The sequence below is a fragment of the Sminthopsis crassicaudata genome, chromosome 4, assembly GCF_048593235.1.
Source record: "Sminthopsis crassicaudata isolate SCR6 chromosome 4, ASM4859323v1, whole genome shotgun sequence".
In the NCBI taxonomy this organism is placed as follows: domain Eukaryota; kingdom Metazoa; phylum Chordata; class Mammalia; order Dasyuromorphia; family Dasyuridae; genus Sminthopsis; species Sminthopsis crassicaudata.
The window spans coordinates 11,584,536-11,603,897 of NC_133620.1; the positions used below are offsets into that span (position 1 = coordinate 11,584,536).

The 19,362-nt window shown below is 41.4% G+C and overlaps 1 protein-coding gene across 1 annotated transcript in view; it reads right to left on the reverse strand.

Annotated features, from left to right (window-relative positions):
* Positions 1-19,362, reverse strand: part of RAVER2 (ribonucleoprotein, PTB binding 2) — a 90,963-nt gene that overhangs the window by 50,049 nt on the left and 21,552 nt on the right. Inside the window, 1 exon segment of the mRNA XM_074265743.1 lies at positions 2,306-2,372. Within this exon segment, the coding sequence (XP_074121844.1) occupies positions 2,306-2,372 (67 nt within the window).

Below are 19,362 nucleotides of genomic sequence, written 5' to 3' on the forward strand. Positions count from 1 at the left end.
ATGTCAGTCATGTCCAGCTCTTCGTGACCTCATTTGTCTTTTTTTTTTTTTTGGCAGATATACCATTTCCTTCTTCAACTTATTTTACAACTGAGGAAACTGAGGTAAACAGAGCTAAATGATTTGTCCGAGACCACTCAGCAAGTAAGTGTCCTGAGGCCATTTTTGAATTCCTGACTTCAGGACCACACACTATGGAACCAACTGGCTGTATTATTTCTATCTGTCAGGGTCATTTGCTCCCATAGAAAGGTAAACTCCTCGAGCAGGAATCATTTACTTCTTTGTATTTGGATTTCCAGGCCCTGACATGATGTCTGGCTCATAGCACACATTGGAGAAATGTTTGCTGATTGACTCTTCCCAGGCCAGGAGCCTCCCATTCCTTCCTTATTCAAATGTCATTCTCCTGTCCTGTCTTCTTAGCCAGCCTTGCCAACTGGTCCTCTCTTAATCAGCAGGAGTAACTGCCTGTGCCACTGAAGGCCCCATTTTCCTCCTACAACTTCCCCTTTCTAAGAGATGCTCCTACTGGTACGGTGTGTTTTCATACAGAAATATACTAGAAATGGGTGACATTTAACAAGACAGAGAAAATTCCCCTGAGCCCAGCAGAATCACAGAAGGACAAAAGGGACTTTCCCAGGAAGAATGCTAAACTTCGGAGTCGAGATCCAGGCCGCAGCCATCACCACCCGTGGGGGTTCAGGTCTGCCAGTATTTCTTGGGGCCCCTGTTTTCCTGCTTTTGAAATGCCAGGAATGGCTTCTGTTGTTCTAAGCTTCTCTCCAAGGAGAGAAGTCATGGAAAATCCTGTTTAAAAGCATTAAGTACAAATAGGCAATGTCATCACTACACAGTGGACAACTTTATCCCAGAGCAGAGAGAGGAAGGGAAGAGGTTGGGGGAAAAAAATGATCCAGAGGGAGCCCAAACATGTACTTCCCATTTGGTCCATCTGCTTGAGGAGAAGCTTGGAATCAAAGGAAAAAAACTTTTGTTGTAGAGTTGGGACCGACATGTCAGAAAGAAAAGCTCCCTGCGCCCCAGAGCTGCTCTTTGTTCTTCTTGGTGCACGGTGCTGAGTCTGGCCCAGAAGAGCCATTTAATGAACTCCTACCGATTGATCTATCGCCTATGTCCCAGAATGCCAGCTTGATGGGATAGACACAGGACTTTATTCAAAGTACTTCTCCCCACCCCCAATGTAGCTGCTGTCTCATCCTTTAAAGGGTTAACACTGAATGCATGAATGGTCAAAAGCTATCACCATACTCTTATCATCCTTTAATTGTACAGAATTTCTACTTCAAGATTGGGCTGATTGGGGTAGCTAGGTGGTGCAGTGGATAGAGCACCAGCCCTGAAGTCAGGAGGAACTGAGTTCAAATCTGGTCTCAGGCATTTAACATTTCCTGGCTGGGTGACCCTGGACAAGTCACTTAACCCCAATTACCTCAGCAAAAAAACAACAACAACAACAACAACAACAAAGATTGGGCTGATCTACAACCATGGTGGAAGTTAGATAGTACAGTGAAGTCACACTAGCTGTGTGACTCTGGGCAAGTTACTTAACCTCTGCCTGTCTGTTTCCTCAACTGTAAAATGGGGATAATAAAAGCCCCTAACTTCCTGGATTGTTGTTAGGATCAAAAGTGATAATTTATAAAGTACCCAGGCAGCGCTACATAAAGAAATCCTCATCATCAACATCGTGACGATGATTATGATCCAACCCCTTCCTTTTACAAATAAGGAAAGAGAGACCCACAGAGGTGAAATTACTCGCTCAAAGCCACACAGGGAGTAAGCAACTGATGCAGAATTCTAACCCAGAGCCAATATTCTTTCTACTGTTGGTTCCACACGGTGGCTGAGATTTGGATACTACAAATAATATGGGAAGCTAGGGGCGCCACAGTACATAAAGCACTGGACCTGGAGTCAGGAAGACCGTGATTCTCATACAGTGTCAGACAGTGTGTGACACTGGGCAAATCACTTACCTGATTTGCCTCAGTTTCCTCAAATGTAGAATGGGGATAATACTAGCCCCTCAGCTCTACGGGTTGTTGTAAGGATACAGTGATATGATATTTGTAAAGCACTTTGCAAATCTTAAAGGGCTAAAGAAATGTAGCTGTTATAAGATATAGATGTGGAAGTGCATTATACAGATGAGGAAACTGAGACACATGGCCTGGAAACAGAGGAGGTAATGAATAACTATTTATTGATCAGCTTCTTAAGGAAAGAAAGGAAGTCCAAAGGGAAGATCCCAGAAATGCAAAAAGGTTCTTACCTGTTCTTTTGTTCCTGTCCACATAACAATACTTTAATTCATAGTCTTTCAGCAAATCATGAACCTCCTGAAAAAGACAGAAGGGTGAATCTGTTAACTAAATGCAGAGACTAGATGAAGAAGCCGAGGCCTCCTACCCAACAGTTACAGTCATTAGAGGGAGTTGGAGGGAGTTCAGATCCCAAGGCGAAGAGGCATGTTTAACACCCTTGCTCCGTTACCATAGTTGACTGAAACTGGAAACAGATGGCCAAAGAACAGAGATTGCTTATTACCTCTTGATTTAACTGACTTAATTATGGAAAGCCATACTACCTCAAATACTAATAAAATGCCCATTTATGACTTAATAAAAAGTGGTATTGAAGGTTGTTAAAACAATATGAAATACAGTTCAATAATTATCTGTCTGAGTGAAGGAGAACAGCCATCACCTCTTAGTCCTGCAGATTATGACATGGGAAAAGACAATTTACAAAGAGGAGAACACTAAGAGGCTGAAGACTTAATCTTAAGAGACAGGTTGGGAAATTCAGCAAGAATTTGATCTATCTTCCTGAAATGAAAATGGCTTCCCCCATTAAACTGTGATAATGGATAGGAAAAGATTAGAGAATGATTTAGACTCATACGATCACTCAGCATCTATAAAGAGCCTACTGTGTGCTAAGAACAAGGGATACAAATATCAAAGATGGGCCCTGCCCACCAGCTCACATCCTACATCAAATGTGTTACATTTGCCAAGTGCTTTGCAAACTTTAAAGCTGTAGCTGCCTAAAACACCTAAAATGAAGAAGTTCAAAGGCTGTTAGTGGGTGATTTTGCATTTTATTTGGGGGAATAATCCATAAGCATTTTCCCCAATTATATTTGACAAGTATAGTCATGTATATGATTGTACATGTATAAACTATATCCGATTGCTTGCTGTCTTTGGGAGGGGGGTGGAGGGGAGAGAGGGAGAAGAAAATTGGAACTCAAAATCTTAGAAAAATTAATGTTGAAAACTATCTTTACATGTAATTGGAAAAATAAAATACCATTGAGGAAAAAAAGTAAAAAATACTAGTAGAGAAAAATATATATAATTGACAATTTACAAGGCTAGATCCTGAAGAATTATTACTATATCTAAGGAATTATTACAATGATTATTATTATACTTAAGAATTATTATTATGCCTAAAGAATTACAAGAATACTATTATACCTAAATGAGTTACTAGTTGTTTGAAGTATAGATTGGACTGGAAAACCTTCAACGTCCCTTCTGACTCTGACACTCTGGAAGATCAGTTAATATCAGGGCAATAGAATGAGGAGCCTGGCAAGCTTCCATGTGTTCATGGGAATTAAGAAGAGATCCACCCCACTCTCATTAAGAAAGCCCGCTCCCTGTATGAGCCCCACAGGTGCAGCTCGGCAATCTGTTCATTCAATCAATCCACCTGATGTCCAGAGTAAAGTGGTTTTGTCTGAAAAGGATCAGATGTACCCTGGACAGGCCTTGGACAGGCCGGAGTATCTCATTTCCCTGGTTAACAGCTGTCAAATGCCAGTAAATAAAACATGATTCTATTCTTCACCTCATCAAGTATCTCCCAACAGATGAAGTTCACTACTAAGATTAAGTTACTGCTCCCCCTTATTCAAATTGTTTGCCCATTCTTCTCCCGACTCCCTCCACAATATCTCCTGCATTTGTCCCCTGATCATCCTCCTGATACAGCCTCTCCTGGATGGCTTCATCTCTCATCCTCCTGTCTTTGCTCTCTCTCTCTCTCTCTCTCTCTCTCTCTCTCTCTCTCTCTCTCTCTCTCTCTCTCTCTCTCTCTCTCTCTCTCTCTCTCTCTCTCTCTCTCTCTGTGTGTGTGTGTGTGTGTGTGTCTCTGTCTCTTTCTTTCTCTCTCTCTCTTTCTCTCTCTCTCTCTCTCTCACACACACACACACACACACACACACACACTCTCTCTCTCTCTCTCTCTCTCACACACACACACACACACACACACACACACACACACACACACACACACACACACACACACCTGGGTTAAGTAGCCATTTAGCTGTCCTCCACTATTTCTCAATGCCTCAAATGCATTCCCTCCTTATCTTTACTTCCCAGAGTCCTTCTTTTCTTTTAAGCATACGATGCTTAAGAGAAACAGTAGATCATTTGAGGATTTTCATTGTCATGAATTAATTCATAACCTAGGATTTAGATAGTATATAAAATCCCTAAACCAAGATTTTTGTTCAAATTAGATCTTTTCTCTTCTCTCTTTCTTCTTTTTATTATCTTTCCTTTTCTTCCATTTTAGGCCAGCAGAGAGCACTCATCCACATCGGTTTTAGTGCAATTCTTGAGCTCTTCCTAGAACGTTAATTCCTGGAACAAGGACCCATTTAAATTTCACTAAGTCTGCCTAATTAGGAGAGACAGTGTTGTATAATGGCTAGAGCACTAATGGTGGAAAAGACCTCAGAAAGACCTGAGTTCAAATCCAGCCTCAAAGTGTTTAGCTGTGGGATCCTGGGTAAGTTATGATTAAATTTTGAGGAACCTTAACCCCTGTAATAATCACCTTCCTTACCTAATAGCTAATAATAATGCTGATGATAGCTAGCATTTACCTAGCACTTACTCTGTACTCTGCCGACCACTTTCTGATTTATCTCATTTGATTCTCACAAGCCCAGGGAGGGAGGGATTATTACATTTCCCCATTTGGAAATGGAATGCATTTGATGGAGGGGCTGCTCCCCTGCCTCCCATTTCCCAAACTCCAGGGAGCTTGTGGCTCCTTTCCATTCCACGTATAGAACATGAGTCCCTCAGGCCTAAATCTTGTTGCTTTGAAGACGGAGGGACTGTATTTTTCTTGAAATCTCCTTCCTCAAAGCTGACTCTCTTCCCTGAATTCTTAGAGAACAAACAGAGAGAGATCTCTTGGCCATGCTAGTGCCTCTAGCCTGGGCACTTGTTTAACAGATCCTAGCCCTTGGGCTGCCAGCCTGACCAAAGTGCAGACGAATGCAGACGGCTTCATGGTGGGAACTTCCTTTTGGATCAGTTTCCTCCTCAGCTTCTTGTTCTTGAGTGCAGGAGATCCAAGAATGGCAAAACCACAGATTGGGACCTAGAAATGATTTCAGAAATCAACCAGTCCAATCCTTTTCCACAGATGAGAAAGAATGAAATCCCCAAGTATGGTAATTCCCCTTCATCTCAAAGGGAGTGAAGGTCAAATCAAGAGGTGTTTATGAAGCACCTACTATGTGCAGGCAAACAATGGGGATAAGAAGAAAGACAAAAGCCAAGTCTTTTTCTTGAGGTGTTCATTCAAATGGGAAAGACAAGACACAAACAGCCCATACAAACAAAGCTACAGATAGGATAAACCGAGGCAAGGCACTAAGGATCTTTGGGAAAGAGTCCTTGAAAAAGGTGGGACTTTAGCTGGGATTTGGAGGAAGCCAGCCAAAAGATGGAGGGGAGATGGCCCATCCTGCATGCTGATGACAACAGAGATAGCCAGGCAGTTGGGGCAGCCAGGAAAAGTGCACGGAGTCAGGAAATTAAGTGTCTTGTAAGGAACAGAAAGGAGGCCAATGGAAGTGTATGGCAGAGAGCCCGGAGGGGGAATGCAGTACAAGAAGACTGGAAAGGAAGGAAAGATTGGGGTATGAAGGCTTTAATAGAAAGAGGACTTCATGTTTCATCCTGTATGTAACAGGGAGCCACTGGAGTTCATTGGGGTGTGTATGGGGAGGAAGACAAAAAGAGAGACAGAGATATAGAGAGACAGAAAGAGACAAAGACAGAGATAGAGAGATAAAAAGAGAAAGAGAAAGAAAGACAGAGAGACAGAGAAACAGATGAGATTTGAACTGAGATCTTCTGGTTCCAAATCTAGCCTTCTTTGTAATCCACTACACTTTCCAGTTCCTGATGGGTATTTACAATCTCTTTCTAAACATCCTCTATTTTCAGATAAAGAAATAGGCCCACAGAGGTTAAGTGAGTTGACCAGGATCACACAAATATTAAATATCCTAAGCAGGATTCAAACTCAAACCTGACACCAAGTCCAGAGCTCTCTATCCACTACCCCAATGCTTCTTAAAGTATGGTCCAGAGGATCCCATGGGTCTCTGAAACCCTTTCAGAAGGTCTACAAGTTCAAAACAGACTTATTTCTAATATGGTAAATATCTACAAATATACCTCATGAAACAAAAACTTTTTGGACAAATCCTCAACTTTTAATAGCATCAAAATATAGAGGAACAGGGGCAGCTAGGTGGCTCAGTGGATAGAGCACCGGCCTTGAATTCAGGAGGACCCGAGTTCAAATGTGGTCTCAGACACTTAACATTTCCTAGCTGTGTGATCCTGGGCAAGTCACTTAACCCCAGCCTCAGGAAAAACAAAAAACAAAAAAACAAAAAAAAAAAAAAATATAGAGGAACATGCACTACACTAGCTAATACAACTGTGGATGAAAACTTATCTCCCTGTTTTACTGCTCTCCATGCTGATACTCAGAGACTCACAGAACTAAGATGATCTCTGGGTTTTCACTAGTAAATTCCAAACTTTTTTGATCATACCAATATCAATTTTTAAAACTGAGCACTCCAAATATATTTATATTTATTTATGCCACACATAGATGTATAAAACACATACATATCCTGTTGTGATAACATGCTATGTGAACAACACAGCACAAAAAAAAATTAAAATGAGATAAATTATATTTTAATCTTGCCTTTATAAATACTGCAAAACATTTTCTTTCCCTTAAATACACTATTGATTAATTAATAAACTAATTATTCGGAGAGCAATATGGCTTCATATTGTCATGTTATAATTTTCTTTTTTTGTTCGTTTTTAATTTTTTTTAATTTTATAGCTTTTTATTTACAAAACATAAGCATGGGTAGTTTTTCATCATTGACCCTTGCGAAACCTTCTGTTCACATGTTATGATTTTCAAAAGCCTTGCTCTGACATTCTGTGACGCTGAAATCTCAGAATATCCTTCTAAATCGGCGATTGTAATATTTGGTATTAAAGTCTTCCAAAGCCGAAGAATCTACACCTTAAAGACACATCTGTAAATGGAAGAAGCACATCAGCACCGTGCTGACTAAAGCAGGAGGCTTATTTTTTAATCCATCAATTACAGATGAATTTTCATTGAAACTCAGCTGTTACATTTCCATTTTCCTTGACATCAACCAGTTACTTGTACAAATGAAGCCAAAGTTCCAAATGCCCTGCCAGCTCTGCATTTCAGAGGCCTTTGAAAGGGATCCGAAAAAGCCTTTCCCAGCTTTTAGTGTGGACGGGTGACAGAGACACCGAAGGAGGGCCTCAGACGCTCTGGAACTCCTCTGATTCTTAGTTGACATTTCAAGGCATGAAATCCATCATTAATCATTAATGATGAATTGGTCCAGCTGACTAATTGATAAATGATTAGCTGATCTAAAGCCGTGTTTCTAATCATCTTCCTGATAATTTGGAATGACTCTGGCTGCCAGGCCATCAGGGCTAATTAGGTCATCAAGGCTTTGACTTTGTAATGAGGCTAGCAAAGCCAGTGCCAGGAAGGAGGGGGAGCCGGAGCTCTGACCAGCTCTTCTGTTCACTTTTGCTCCCATTATTAGAATTATCTTCAATCTAAAGTTTCTTTGCTGGAATCTTAAGGAGAAAGAAAGAAGAAAGAAGTATTTAAATGCCTACTATATGGCAGATAGTGTGCTAAGAACTTTACAAATGTCTCATTTGATCCTCATAACAACTCTGGGATAGGTGCTATTACTATTCTTATTTTCAGATGAGGAAACTGAGGCAGATCCAGTGAAGTGACTTGCCTAGAGTCACGCATCTAGGCAGGTCTGAAATCACATCTGAACTGCGTCTGAATCTGGCCCCAGATACTTACTTATGTTGAACCCAGCTGGTGCTGGAGGGGAAAGTGAGGCAGGTGACCTTGCACAGCCCTCCCTCACTTCAATCCAATTCACTTGCATGTTCCCGATTGTCATAAGGGACAAAGAACAAACAACAACAATGACCCTGGGCAAGCCAACTCCCATTTGCCTCAGTCTGTCCAACTGTAAAGTGGAGATAATAATATTATCTACTCACAGAGTGGTTGTGAAGAGCCAATGAGATGCTATCTGTAAAGCTCTGAGCACAGTGTCTGGCCATTCTGTATGGACAATAAAGCCTACTTCTCCCCCCTGAAAAACTGAGGAAATCAATGTCAAGTGATTCGATTCAAACTCAAGTCTTTTTCCAACTTCTGGCCTAAAGCCCCTTGCTGTTCTCTGATTTCTGAGGTTCTCCCCTATGCTTTGAGGTTACAAAATGGCTTCACGTTGCCTTTGCCTTTGCAGTAGAGAGGAGGGAGAGTTATCATCCCCTGTTTTTAGATGAAGAAGCAGGCCCAGCCCTCAGCTCGAGTGCCCGTCTTTAGACCCCTGTCCCCAGCAATGGTCTCTGCTTTATCAGGGCTGCTTCCCATGGCATTTCTTTCCTCCAGATCTATCAGGGCAGAACGTATTTTTCCTGTGAGCTCTTTCAACAAGTTCTTAACTGGGAGATAAAGATCCCCGCCAATTCCGTCACTTGGGTCAACACTAGTCACTTCCTCTGCTGGCTTGAAATCCGTCCTTTCAAGGGGTAGGATAAATCTGATCCAAGAGTTTGGCACTTATTAAGTCTCCTGGATGTAGCCTCCAAGCTACACATTCAACATCCTCTGAGCACGGTATCAGCCTCCAAAGATCCAACAGCAAATATACCCTCCCCGAAGGCCGTGGCTTCCTAAGGGGAGGGACACAATAGTCATAAAACTTTATTGATTGTTTGACCCAACAGAACACACAAGGCTTTCCTTACTAACCGGCTCAAGGTCATTTTTGATGGCTCCTCGAGTTCTCTCATTAATTACTTGCCATAATTATCAACAGGCAAATAGATCCTCCCCCTGCCCCTGCACTAACAACTCTGCAGGAAGAATAAGAAGTAAGATCTGGGTCCTTTGACAGAGGTGATTTTGAGGTGTCAAGGGATGAAGGAGCAAATCCATCCCAGGGTGCATCCAACTGCTAACCTTACGTGTATTTTAAAGCCATAATGCAAGGACTGCCAAGTTTAGAATCTTTTCTTCTCTTTCAAGTGGCTCGCAGAAAAATTTCCCTCCACTTGTTTTTGGCTGACTGTCTAAACTCAATACGATTATGAAGGATAATCTGTAAATCCTCCTCCTAATTAGGTACCACTAAACACTCCTTTATGCAGTGGGCAAAAGTTAAAATACATCCTCAAGGAGCTTTTTTGAGATAACATATGTGTCATAATAATAATAATTATTGCTAGCATTTAGTATTATTATTATTATCATTATTATTACCAAACTACTTTAAGGTTTGCAAAGGATTTTACAAGTATTATCTCATTGGATCCTACCACAATCCTGAGAGGTGGGTGCTAGTACTATACCCATTTTGAAAAGGAGGAAACTGATGTTTAATGACTTGCCCAGGATCACACAGCTAGTCAGTGTCTCAGGCTGGATTTGAATTCACATCTTTCAGATGCTAGGCCCAGGTCTCTATCCACTGGGTAACCTGCATTCATTCTTCTGCAGTTTGGGCATGTATGGTCTGAAAACTGCAAGGTGATGGGGAAGGGAAGGGCCCGCCTATGGGGCAGGAGGATGGGAACAGGCTGCTATCAAGGGGGTCAGGAGGGAGTCAACCTGGAGCTGGGGATTTTAGAACAGAGGAGGAACTAAGGTGGACAAAGTTCACAAAAGGGCATTTCCCAGCTCAGCGTCTCCTCCGTGGTGGGTGCCCGTAACTGTCTATTAGTCAGTGGAAGAGAGCAAAATGAGATTCTTAGTCAAGTTGCTTTGGGGGTATAAAGGGAAGGAATATGGAGGCTTTGAGAGAGCTGGAGGGTAAAGGCTGGAGGCTGGGAGACCACTGAGGAGGCTCCGAATAAGATGGCGGATGAGGCTGGGTGACAAGGGACCAAGATCTGGGAGCTAGCCCTGAGGAGCCGCCACAACTCCACTCTCTGCCTAATAGGACCCTTCAGGCTAAAGCAAAACAACCCCAAACAGGAGACTGACAGACGTGACTTCTCGGACCTGGGCAGAGCTTTTCCTTTTTTGCACCCGCGCTTGAAAGAAGGCTCAGCATGTCAATCAAAACAGCGAGCACAGAGCAGAGGAGAAAGCATTACGTTCAAACATTCACTCTATTCTGTTTGTAACAACCATATAATTCACTCTTAAGTTCACATGAGTGTGTATGTGTGTATGTGGGGGGGAGAGGGCTTCTGGGACAGCCTCTGTCCAAGAACAATAAAGTTCTAACCAGTAAAACAGCGTTTTCCATAGTTCACTCCCTTTTTTTCAATAACAACACAATTTTAGCCATTTCATGGTGACCTGAGATCATCAATTATCTGAAATCCCATCACCCCCTAGTTTGGAACTCTTCCTTTTCCCACCTGTGAGTTCTCAGCATCCAACCCCCTTTGGTTATTTCTAATTTGGCATGGGCTGGCTGAGGGGCAACAGGGGGATTGAAGAGCTGGAAAAAACCTTCAATCTAAAAAGCTAGGGTTCAAAGCCTTCCAAAGGGAGGAAAAGGGAATGGTAGAAGGGGAAAGGTCCTTCTTGGCCCCAGCTTAATAAGGTAGGGGATTCCAGGGCTGGGACCAGAGGGAAGAAGGGAGCAGGGAAGCAAGAATAGGAGGGAGAGAGGAGAAATAATAGCTATTCATAGAAAAGGGTCAAATAAATTTTCTAAAAGTCTAGTAATTTGAAGCATCAAGCCTATGGCAAACAGAGATGGTGTTGTGCGACAAGAGTTAGTACCTTTGTCTTCTTTTGGGATCCTTCAAACACAATTCCCAACCCCAAGAGAGTAGTGGGCCCAGATGGTACCTGGCCAACCACCATGCTGCCAGGGGAGACGTGCAGCTTTGGAGAAGGAGGTGCCAGGAAATGAACCACAATCACAAAAGGGAGGCTGGAGAGGACTAGATAAGCTCACTGCTGGGCCCCTCATTTCACTGTGATTCCAAGTTAATACTGGCAATTTTTCAGACACGGGTTTTATCTTCCCACTGGGCCTGTCTCCTAAAGGACAGTTCAGGGGTTTTTGGACCCCTTCAGCTTCCAGCTCAGTGTCTCCATTATAGCAGACCCCACTGATGACCCCTTGGGTGGGGGTGGGGGGGAAAGGAATGATGGGAAAGAAGTTCATAAGTCAGCGAGCTTTGCAGGTCTGTGAAATCACCTTGTATTGATTAAGTGCCTTCTGTGCATCCCAACATTGCACTAAATGTTGGCGATACAAAAGATCCCTCCCCCCCACAAAAAAGAAAGGCTAAGTTGATGACTCAGATCTGGCCCCCTCTAGAAAGGTAAAGTACAGGCACAAGTGGGCAGGAAAAGGGGACGTTTGGCAGGTGCCTTTTTGTTTCTCTCCCAAGAACTCGACCATTCTTGATGATCTACCAGAAAACACAAAATTTTTGGTCTAGAAAGACCTATTTGGTCTAGAAATAAAAAGATTAAACTTTTTTTTGCCTTAAAACTCAGGAGCATGAATCTGAGTCTAGCTGCAAAAAATACTTTGAAAAGAGTCCAAGGAGAAAATAAAAAAGGATCTAATACCACCTTCAAGAAGTGGAAAATTCACAACATTTACCACCCCGTGAAAACGTTAATCAATCACTGTCCTGGAAGAACCAGACTGAGTCCATTTTGTAAACAATCTCCATTTTGAGATTTATCCCTGGAGATCACCTGATTTGGGGAAATTCCAACAGCTCCATCTTCTCCCTACCCTCCCATTCAGAAAGTCCCTAATCTTTCCTCCCAAAAGAAATTAGATTACTTAATCCTACATAACTATTTTGTATCCTTTCTATTTATTATCTTTTTCTGTGTGTGTACAAAATCTGTATTTGGGGTCTTTGTACCTGCTGAGGGTCCCTGGACTCACTTTATTATTCATGATTTCCTAATAAAAATGGCTCCAATTTGGTTTCCCCAGTTAAATATAAACCCACTTGCAATTGTGTTTAGAAGGAAACAGATCTGAAATCCTTCCCTCTTAGAAGCGATCCAAATCATCCCTTTTTGACAGTGGGTGAACACCGTTAATGCCTGAATGACTTTATTTTTCCAAATGTGGAACTATCCCATTAATCATAATTATTATTGGACTTGGAAGCCTAAGACCCTCCTTCTCTACTCATGCTACTTTAGACAAAAAGCACAACCTCTTTTTTTGGGTTCCAGGGCCTTCATTTATAAAATTGGGAGTTTCTACTGTCTCCTTGAATCCCTTCCACTTCTGTATCAATGACCCTGTTATCTAAGAAGCAGTGTTCTCTGAAGAAGAGTCAATGACTAGTCAAGAGAAATATTAGAAACTGCCATGGGTTGATAAAGAACAGAACATGAATGAAAATATGCTGCACACTAAATGTCCAACAGCCTATTCTATTCCATAAAAAATAACCAAGGATTCACCAACTTCTTAGAGCTAGAAGGGGATTGACAGATCATCCCACCCCGCTCTTTATTTTACAGATGAAGAAACTGAGGACTTGATGGGAGAAGCGAGTAACCCAGCCTTGTCAGCTCCTATCAAAGGAGTCATTTGAACCATGTCTTCCTGTCTCGAAGACCATCATTTTATCCAAAATACTTCTCTCAGAAAAGATTTTTTTTAAAAGAAAAAAAATTCTATTCTTCATAAAAATCAACCATCATGAAGTATTTGGCCACAGAATGCTCTTTTTTCTGAGAGGCAATAGGGGTTAAGTGATTTGCCCTGAGTCATACAGCTAATAAGTCTTAAGTGTCTGAGGCAAGATTTGAACTCAGCTTCTCCTGACCCCAGGGTTGATGCTCTCTCCAGCATGGTGTCACCTAGCTGCCCCACCACGGGTACTCTTAAACAAATCATGGGAGTATATTAGATTTAAGGACTGTTATTTTCAAGTGGAATAATTTAAATCTATTAAAATTTAACAAGATCTAAAGAAGCTCCTATGGAGCAAGAAAGGCAGCTGGACAGAGTAGCAGGCCCAGAATCAGAAAGATTCATCTCTGAGCCTCAGATACCTATTAACAGTGTGACTGTGGGCAAGTCATTTCATTCCATTTGCCTCCATTTCCTCATCTGGTAGAATGAACTAGAGAAAGAAAGGATAAACCACTCCTGTATCTTTGCCAGGAAAACCCCCAATAAGGCCATGAAGGACTGAACAAGACTGAAAAATGAATGAAAGGAATACCTTCCCAACTCCTCTATTTCACTCAATGATGTCATTCTCTAATAAATTCTCCTCCCCAAGGTTAAAATCCTTGGAATTGTTTTTGATTGTTCCCTTTCCTTATCCTCTGGATGATATTAATGGCTTTGAAAAGTCTTTGCTGAAGGCTGATTTCAGAAAATTCTGGAGAGACTTACGTGAACTGATGCTGAGTGAAGTGAGCAGAGCCAGGAGATATTGTACACGTCAACAGCAAGATTATATTTTGATCAACTACGACAGATTTAGTTTTTCTCAGCAATGTGTTGATTCAAGGCAATTCCAATAGTTTGGGAATGGAAAATGCCATCTGCATCCAGAGAAACCCATGGATGTGGATTAAAGCAGACTATTTTCATCTTTTTTGTTGTTTCTTTCTTGTTTTTTTCCCTTTTACTTTGATTTTTTCTTCCACAACATGACTAATATGGAAATATGTTTAAATTTAATGTATATGTATAACTCTATTAGATTGCTTGCTATCTTGGGGAGGAAAGAAGGAAGGAAGGGAAGGAGGAAAAAATCAGAACTCAAAATCTCACAAAAGTGAATGCTGAAAACTATCTTTACGTGTAATTGAAAAATACTATTACGTAAAAAACTACATTCACTTATTCAGTCTTTTATTCAGTAAATCTCTATATTGAATCACATATGTGTAAAAAAAATGTCATTGCTGAATTACTGCTCTATGCTTGGCACAGGGCTAGGCTCTTTGGGAGGGAAAGAAATAAAAGCTATGATCCCTGCACGTGGGAAGTTTCCAATGTAGTCTTAAAGACAAAACTAAGACATGGAGGGAGTGGAGACAAAAAAAAATACAAGACAACATGAAGTTAACTGCAAAAATTGTGGAATATTGTGTTTCTACCCAGGTTACTTTTACCTTCTGAATCCAATTCTTACCATGCAACAAGAAACTTGGTTTTACACACATATATTGTATCTAGGATATACTGTAACACATTTAATATATATGGGATTGCCTGTCATCTGGGGGAGGGGGTAGAGGGAAGGAGGGGAAAATTCAGAAAAGAAGTGAGTACAAGGGATAATGCTGTCAAAAAAATTACCTATGCATATGTTCTGTCAAAAATTATAATTATAAAATTAATAAAAAAAAATCTTTGGTTCACAAAAATAAATAAATAAAAATTGTGGAATATTCTGTAGCTGTTGAAAGGAGAATGAATGGAAGTCTTAGAACAGTTCTTGAGTCTTAAGGGGACTGGACAGAATGCCCATCAAAGACCATGGAGAGCACTCTCTCCTAGTCTTTAGGCAGATATACTTTAAAAATCAGAGAGGTGCTAGATTGAAGTTTGGGTGGAAATGTGAATTTCTTGATGATATTATTGAAAAAGCGGGAAAAGCAATAGCTTGTCATCCCCTCCTGGGCCCTGTTAACTTTCATCTTTAAGATGTCTCTAAGTAGAGCTTACCTAAAAATTCTCATAATGATTCACATAGTGTCGGAGAGACGATTGCGGTCTCCTGCACCCAAGCATTCTGTTAGAACCCCAAAGCTTCCAAACCCTGGAATGCTATGGCTACTATTTTCCAATCCTAATTCAGTCCATGTTTATTTTATTTTTTTGAACCAGAGTGGGAACAACAGGTTTTGTTTGCTTGTTTGCTTAAAAAAAAACCCAGCTGGACAGATAAGTCTTTGTGGCAGATGTGGAACATATTCCCTGTCTGGCTCACTGCCCCCAACCAGTATCTGGCAATAGCTCGGAATGGCTGTCAGGCTCCCTTTAGGAGAACTCAAGTATATAAGAGTTCTAGGCATAGAATGAGTTTAACTGTAATCAAGTGTGCCAGAATCTTGGATTTGGAAGGCATATCAAAAATAAATAAATACAGGGCAGTGAAAGTATGGCACGGGTCAGGGGCCTGTGATAAAGGAGAGGTGGACAGCAAGCCCTGGTGGAGGGAGCACAAAGCTCAAGGGCACACTGTCCTTTCTACCTCTTTGCCCCTTCTCTGATTTGGTCCAAGTGAACTGGACCCCTGAGCTGAGCCCTTCTACTCTCTGGGCCAAATTTTGGGGCCTGTGCCAAAGATGAAGATTCAAAGCCATTTGAGCTACAGCACTTGCACCACTTTTTCGTACAGCTTCCTAGATACTGACCCTGAGCCACTTCCTCTGTATCTAGCTTCTCCCAGTCTCTGAAGGAGAAAGGCTGGACCCTTCACTTTTTGAGTAGGGGCTCTGTGATGCAGGACCTCAGCTTGGGGCCTACAGGCAGGACTCCCTCTCCAAGATCTATGGCCAGTAAGGAAGCTATCATTCATGGCATTGGCACTGGTCTCAGGGGAGCCCACCCCAACCTGGCATTGTAGCATGGACCGGGTGTGCCCGGCACATGATTCTCACCAGGGGGGAACGACCTCAAGCTTGAGATCAAAGAGCACAGAGAAGCCCACTGGATGGCCCTTGTGGCCAACACTGCCCATATCAGGCCACCTGGCAACCAGGCTTTACCTGGTAGTGAGAATTAAGTGGATTCAGAAGACACAGTCCCCTTGCTAGTTCCTCTGTCTTTTAAAGGATGGAATTATCCATTAGGCAAGTCAAGAAATAGGAACTACTCAGCTTTTGGCTCAAAGCTCCAGTCAATCAATAAGCATTTATTAAGTAACTATTGTGCGCTGGGCATCGTGTTCGGTGCTGGGAAACAAAGATGAGAAGATAGGACTCCAGTCCCAGAACATATCAGGGCCCCAGGCACACTCTCCACTGCCCCATGGGCTCTGCTAGGGTATTCTCCCTGGGGCCCTTCAGCAACATTCTCCAGGAGGCCTTCTCCAGACCAGATGAAGAACATCTGAGACAAGAATCGCACTCCTTCCCAAGGCAGCCTTTGTAATGTTGGAATGGTTGACCTGATTGGAAGGGTTTCTTAACAGTTTATCTCCTTCTACCAACCCAAATCAACCTAATCCTTGTTCCACATGGCACAAACTTCCAGGTAACCATTCCATCATCCCTGAATCTTCTCTTCTCTGTGCCAAATGCCCCTCGTGTCATCAGTTTCTCAGCGATATGGCACAAAGCCTTTCACTCTCCTGGTTGCCCTCCTTTAGCATGGCGGCTTCCTTCCTGAACCGGGGCACCAAGAACCAAGCACCATAGTTTAGATTATCATCTGACCAAGTACCAATAGAATGGTCCCACCTATTTATCTTTTTATCTGAAAGCTGTGTTTCTCTGAATGAAGCCCCAAGTCACATGAGCATTGCTGAGTAGTCTCTCACACTAATAATGAACTTGAAGTTTACCAACATTTCCAAAAAACACTCTAATCTAAAGCCATCCCCCCTATCTTGTACTTGGAAAGGCAATTTTCCAGCAATTTTGGGAAAGACTTTGTAACGACAGTCCCATAGCAGAGGACGTTCTCGTTGTCTTGAATGTCTGACCGAGCTCTAAGCTCTCCACAACACATGCTTCAGCTGCCTTTACTTCCAGCTGCTGGAACAGACTGTTCTCATCCACCCATGGGGTCAAGGGAACATGTCACGTGCTTCGGGTAATCACCCCCCTAACTCATCCCACATTTAATCTTAGTATACTAGTAAAGTCAGCAAAATGGACTAACCTCATCTTTTTTTTAATTAATTTTATAATTATAACATTTTTTGACAGTACATATGCATAGGTAATTTTTTTTTACAACATTATCCCTTGTACTCCCTTTTGTTCCGAATTTTTCCCCTCCTTCCCTCCACCCCCTCCCCTAGATAGCAGGCATTCCCATACATATTAAATATCTTATAGTATATCCTAGGTACAATATATATGTGCAGAACCAAATTTTGTTGTTGTTATTGTTGCAAAGGAAGGATTGTATTCGGAAGGTAAACATAATCTGGGAAGAAAAACAAAAAAAAAATTGCAAATAGTTTGCACTCATTTCCCAGTGTTCCTTTTCTGGGTGTAGCTGATTCTGTCCATCATTGATCAATTGGAATTGGATTAGCTCTTCTCTATATTGAAGATATCCACTTCCATCAGAATACATCCTCATACAGTATCATTGTTGAAGTGTATAATAATCTCCTAGTTCTGCTCGTTTCATTTAGCTTCAGTTGATGTAAGTCTCTCCAAGCCTCTCTGTATTCCTCCTGCTGGTCATTTCTTACAGAGCAATAATATTCCATAACCTTCATATACCATAATTTGCCCAACCATTCTCCAATTGATGGACATCCATTCATTTTCCAGTTTCTGGCCACTACAAAAAGAGCTGCCACAAACATTTTGGCACATACAAGTCCCTTTCCCCTCTTTAGTATTTCCTTGGGATATAAACCCAGTAGTAGCACTGCTGGGTCAAAGTGTATGCACAGTTTGATAACTTTTTGGGCATAATTCCAGATTGCTCTCCAGAATGGTTGGATTCTTTCACAACTCCACCAACAATGCATCGGTGTCCCAGTTTTCCCACATCCCCTCCAACATTCATCATTATTTATTCCTGTCATCTTAGCCAATCTGACAGGGGTGTAATGATATCTCAGAGTTGTCTTAATTTGCATTTCTCTGATCAATAGTGATTTGGAACACTCTTTCATGTGAGTGGAAATAGTTTTAATTTCATCATCTGAAAATTGTCTGTTCATATCCTCTGACCATTTATCAATTGGAGAATGGCTTGATTTCTTATAAATTAAGGTCAATTCTCTGTATATTTTGGAGATGAGGCCTTTATCAGAACCTTTAACTGTAAAAATGTTTTCCCAATGTGTTACTTCCCTTCTAATCTTGTTTGCATTAGTTTTGTTTGTGCAAAAACTTTTTAATTTGATGTAATCAAAATTTTATATTTTGTGATCAATAATGATCTCTAGTTCTCTTTTGGACACAAATTCCTTCCTCCTCCACAAGTCTGAGAGGTAAACTATCCTATGTTCCTCTAATTTATTTATGATCTCATTCTTTATGCCTAAATCTTGGATCCATTTTGATCTTATCTTACTATGTGATGTTAAATGTCGGTCCATGCCTAGTTTCTGCCATACTAATTTCCAGTTTTCCCAGCAGTTTTTGTCAAATAATGAATTCTTATCCCAAAATTTGGGATCTTTGGGTTTGTCAAACACTAGATTGCTATTTGTATTCACTATTTTGCCCTGTGAAGCTAAGCTATTCCACTGATCAACTAGTCTATTTCTTAGCCAATACCAAATGGTTTTGGTGACTGTTGCTTTATAATATAGTTCTAGATCATGACCTCATCTTTTTAAATTCTCTTTTAACCATCTCTCCCAGACTTAAATCATTAGAAAATCTGATAAGCATTACATCTCTGTCTTTATCCAAGTCACTTATAAAAGTATTGATCCGGAAAAGAGCAAGGATAGATCCCGGAGAATTTCCCCTGAGATCTTGGCTGAAACACAGACATTAAAATATTAATCACTACTCTTAGTTTACAAAGGGATTATTTGTTTTGGTCAGAAACCCCGAGGGCCTTCCCCTCCCAGATGCATATATGTTTTATTTTGTATTAGGTAAAAGAGGCCATTCTATGCCTCATTTCTTCTGCAGCCTTAATTGTTGATTGGGCATTGTCTCAATCAAACTCAGACCTAATAAGAGCTTAATGCCCAGGTCCCCCACTGAGTCCAGAGCCATCTCCAATTGGCTTTATCCATATCTTACCACTAGACCCAG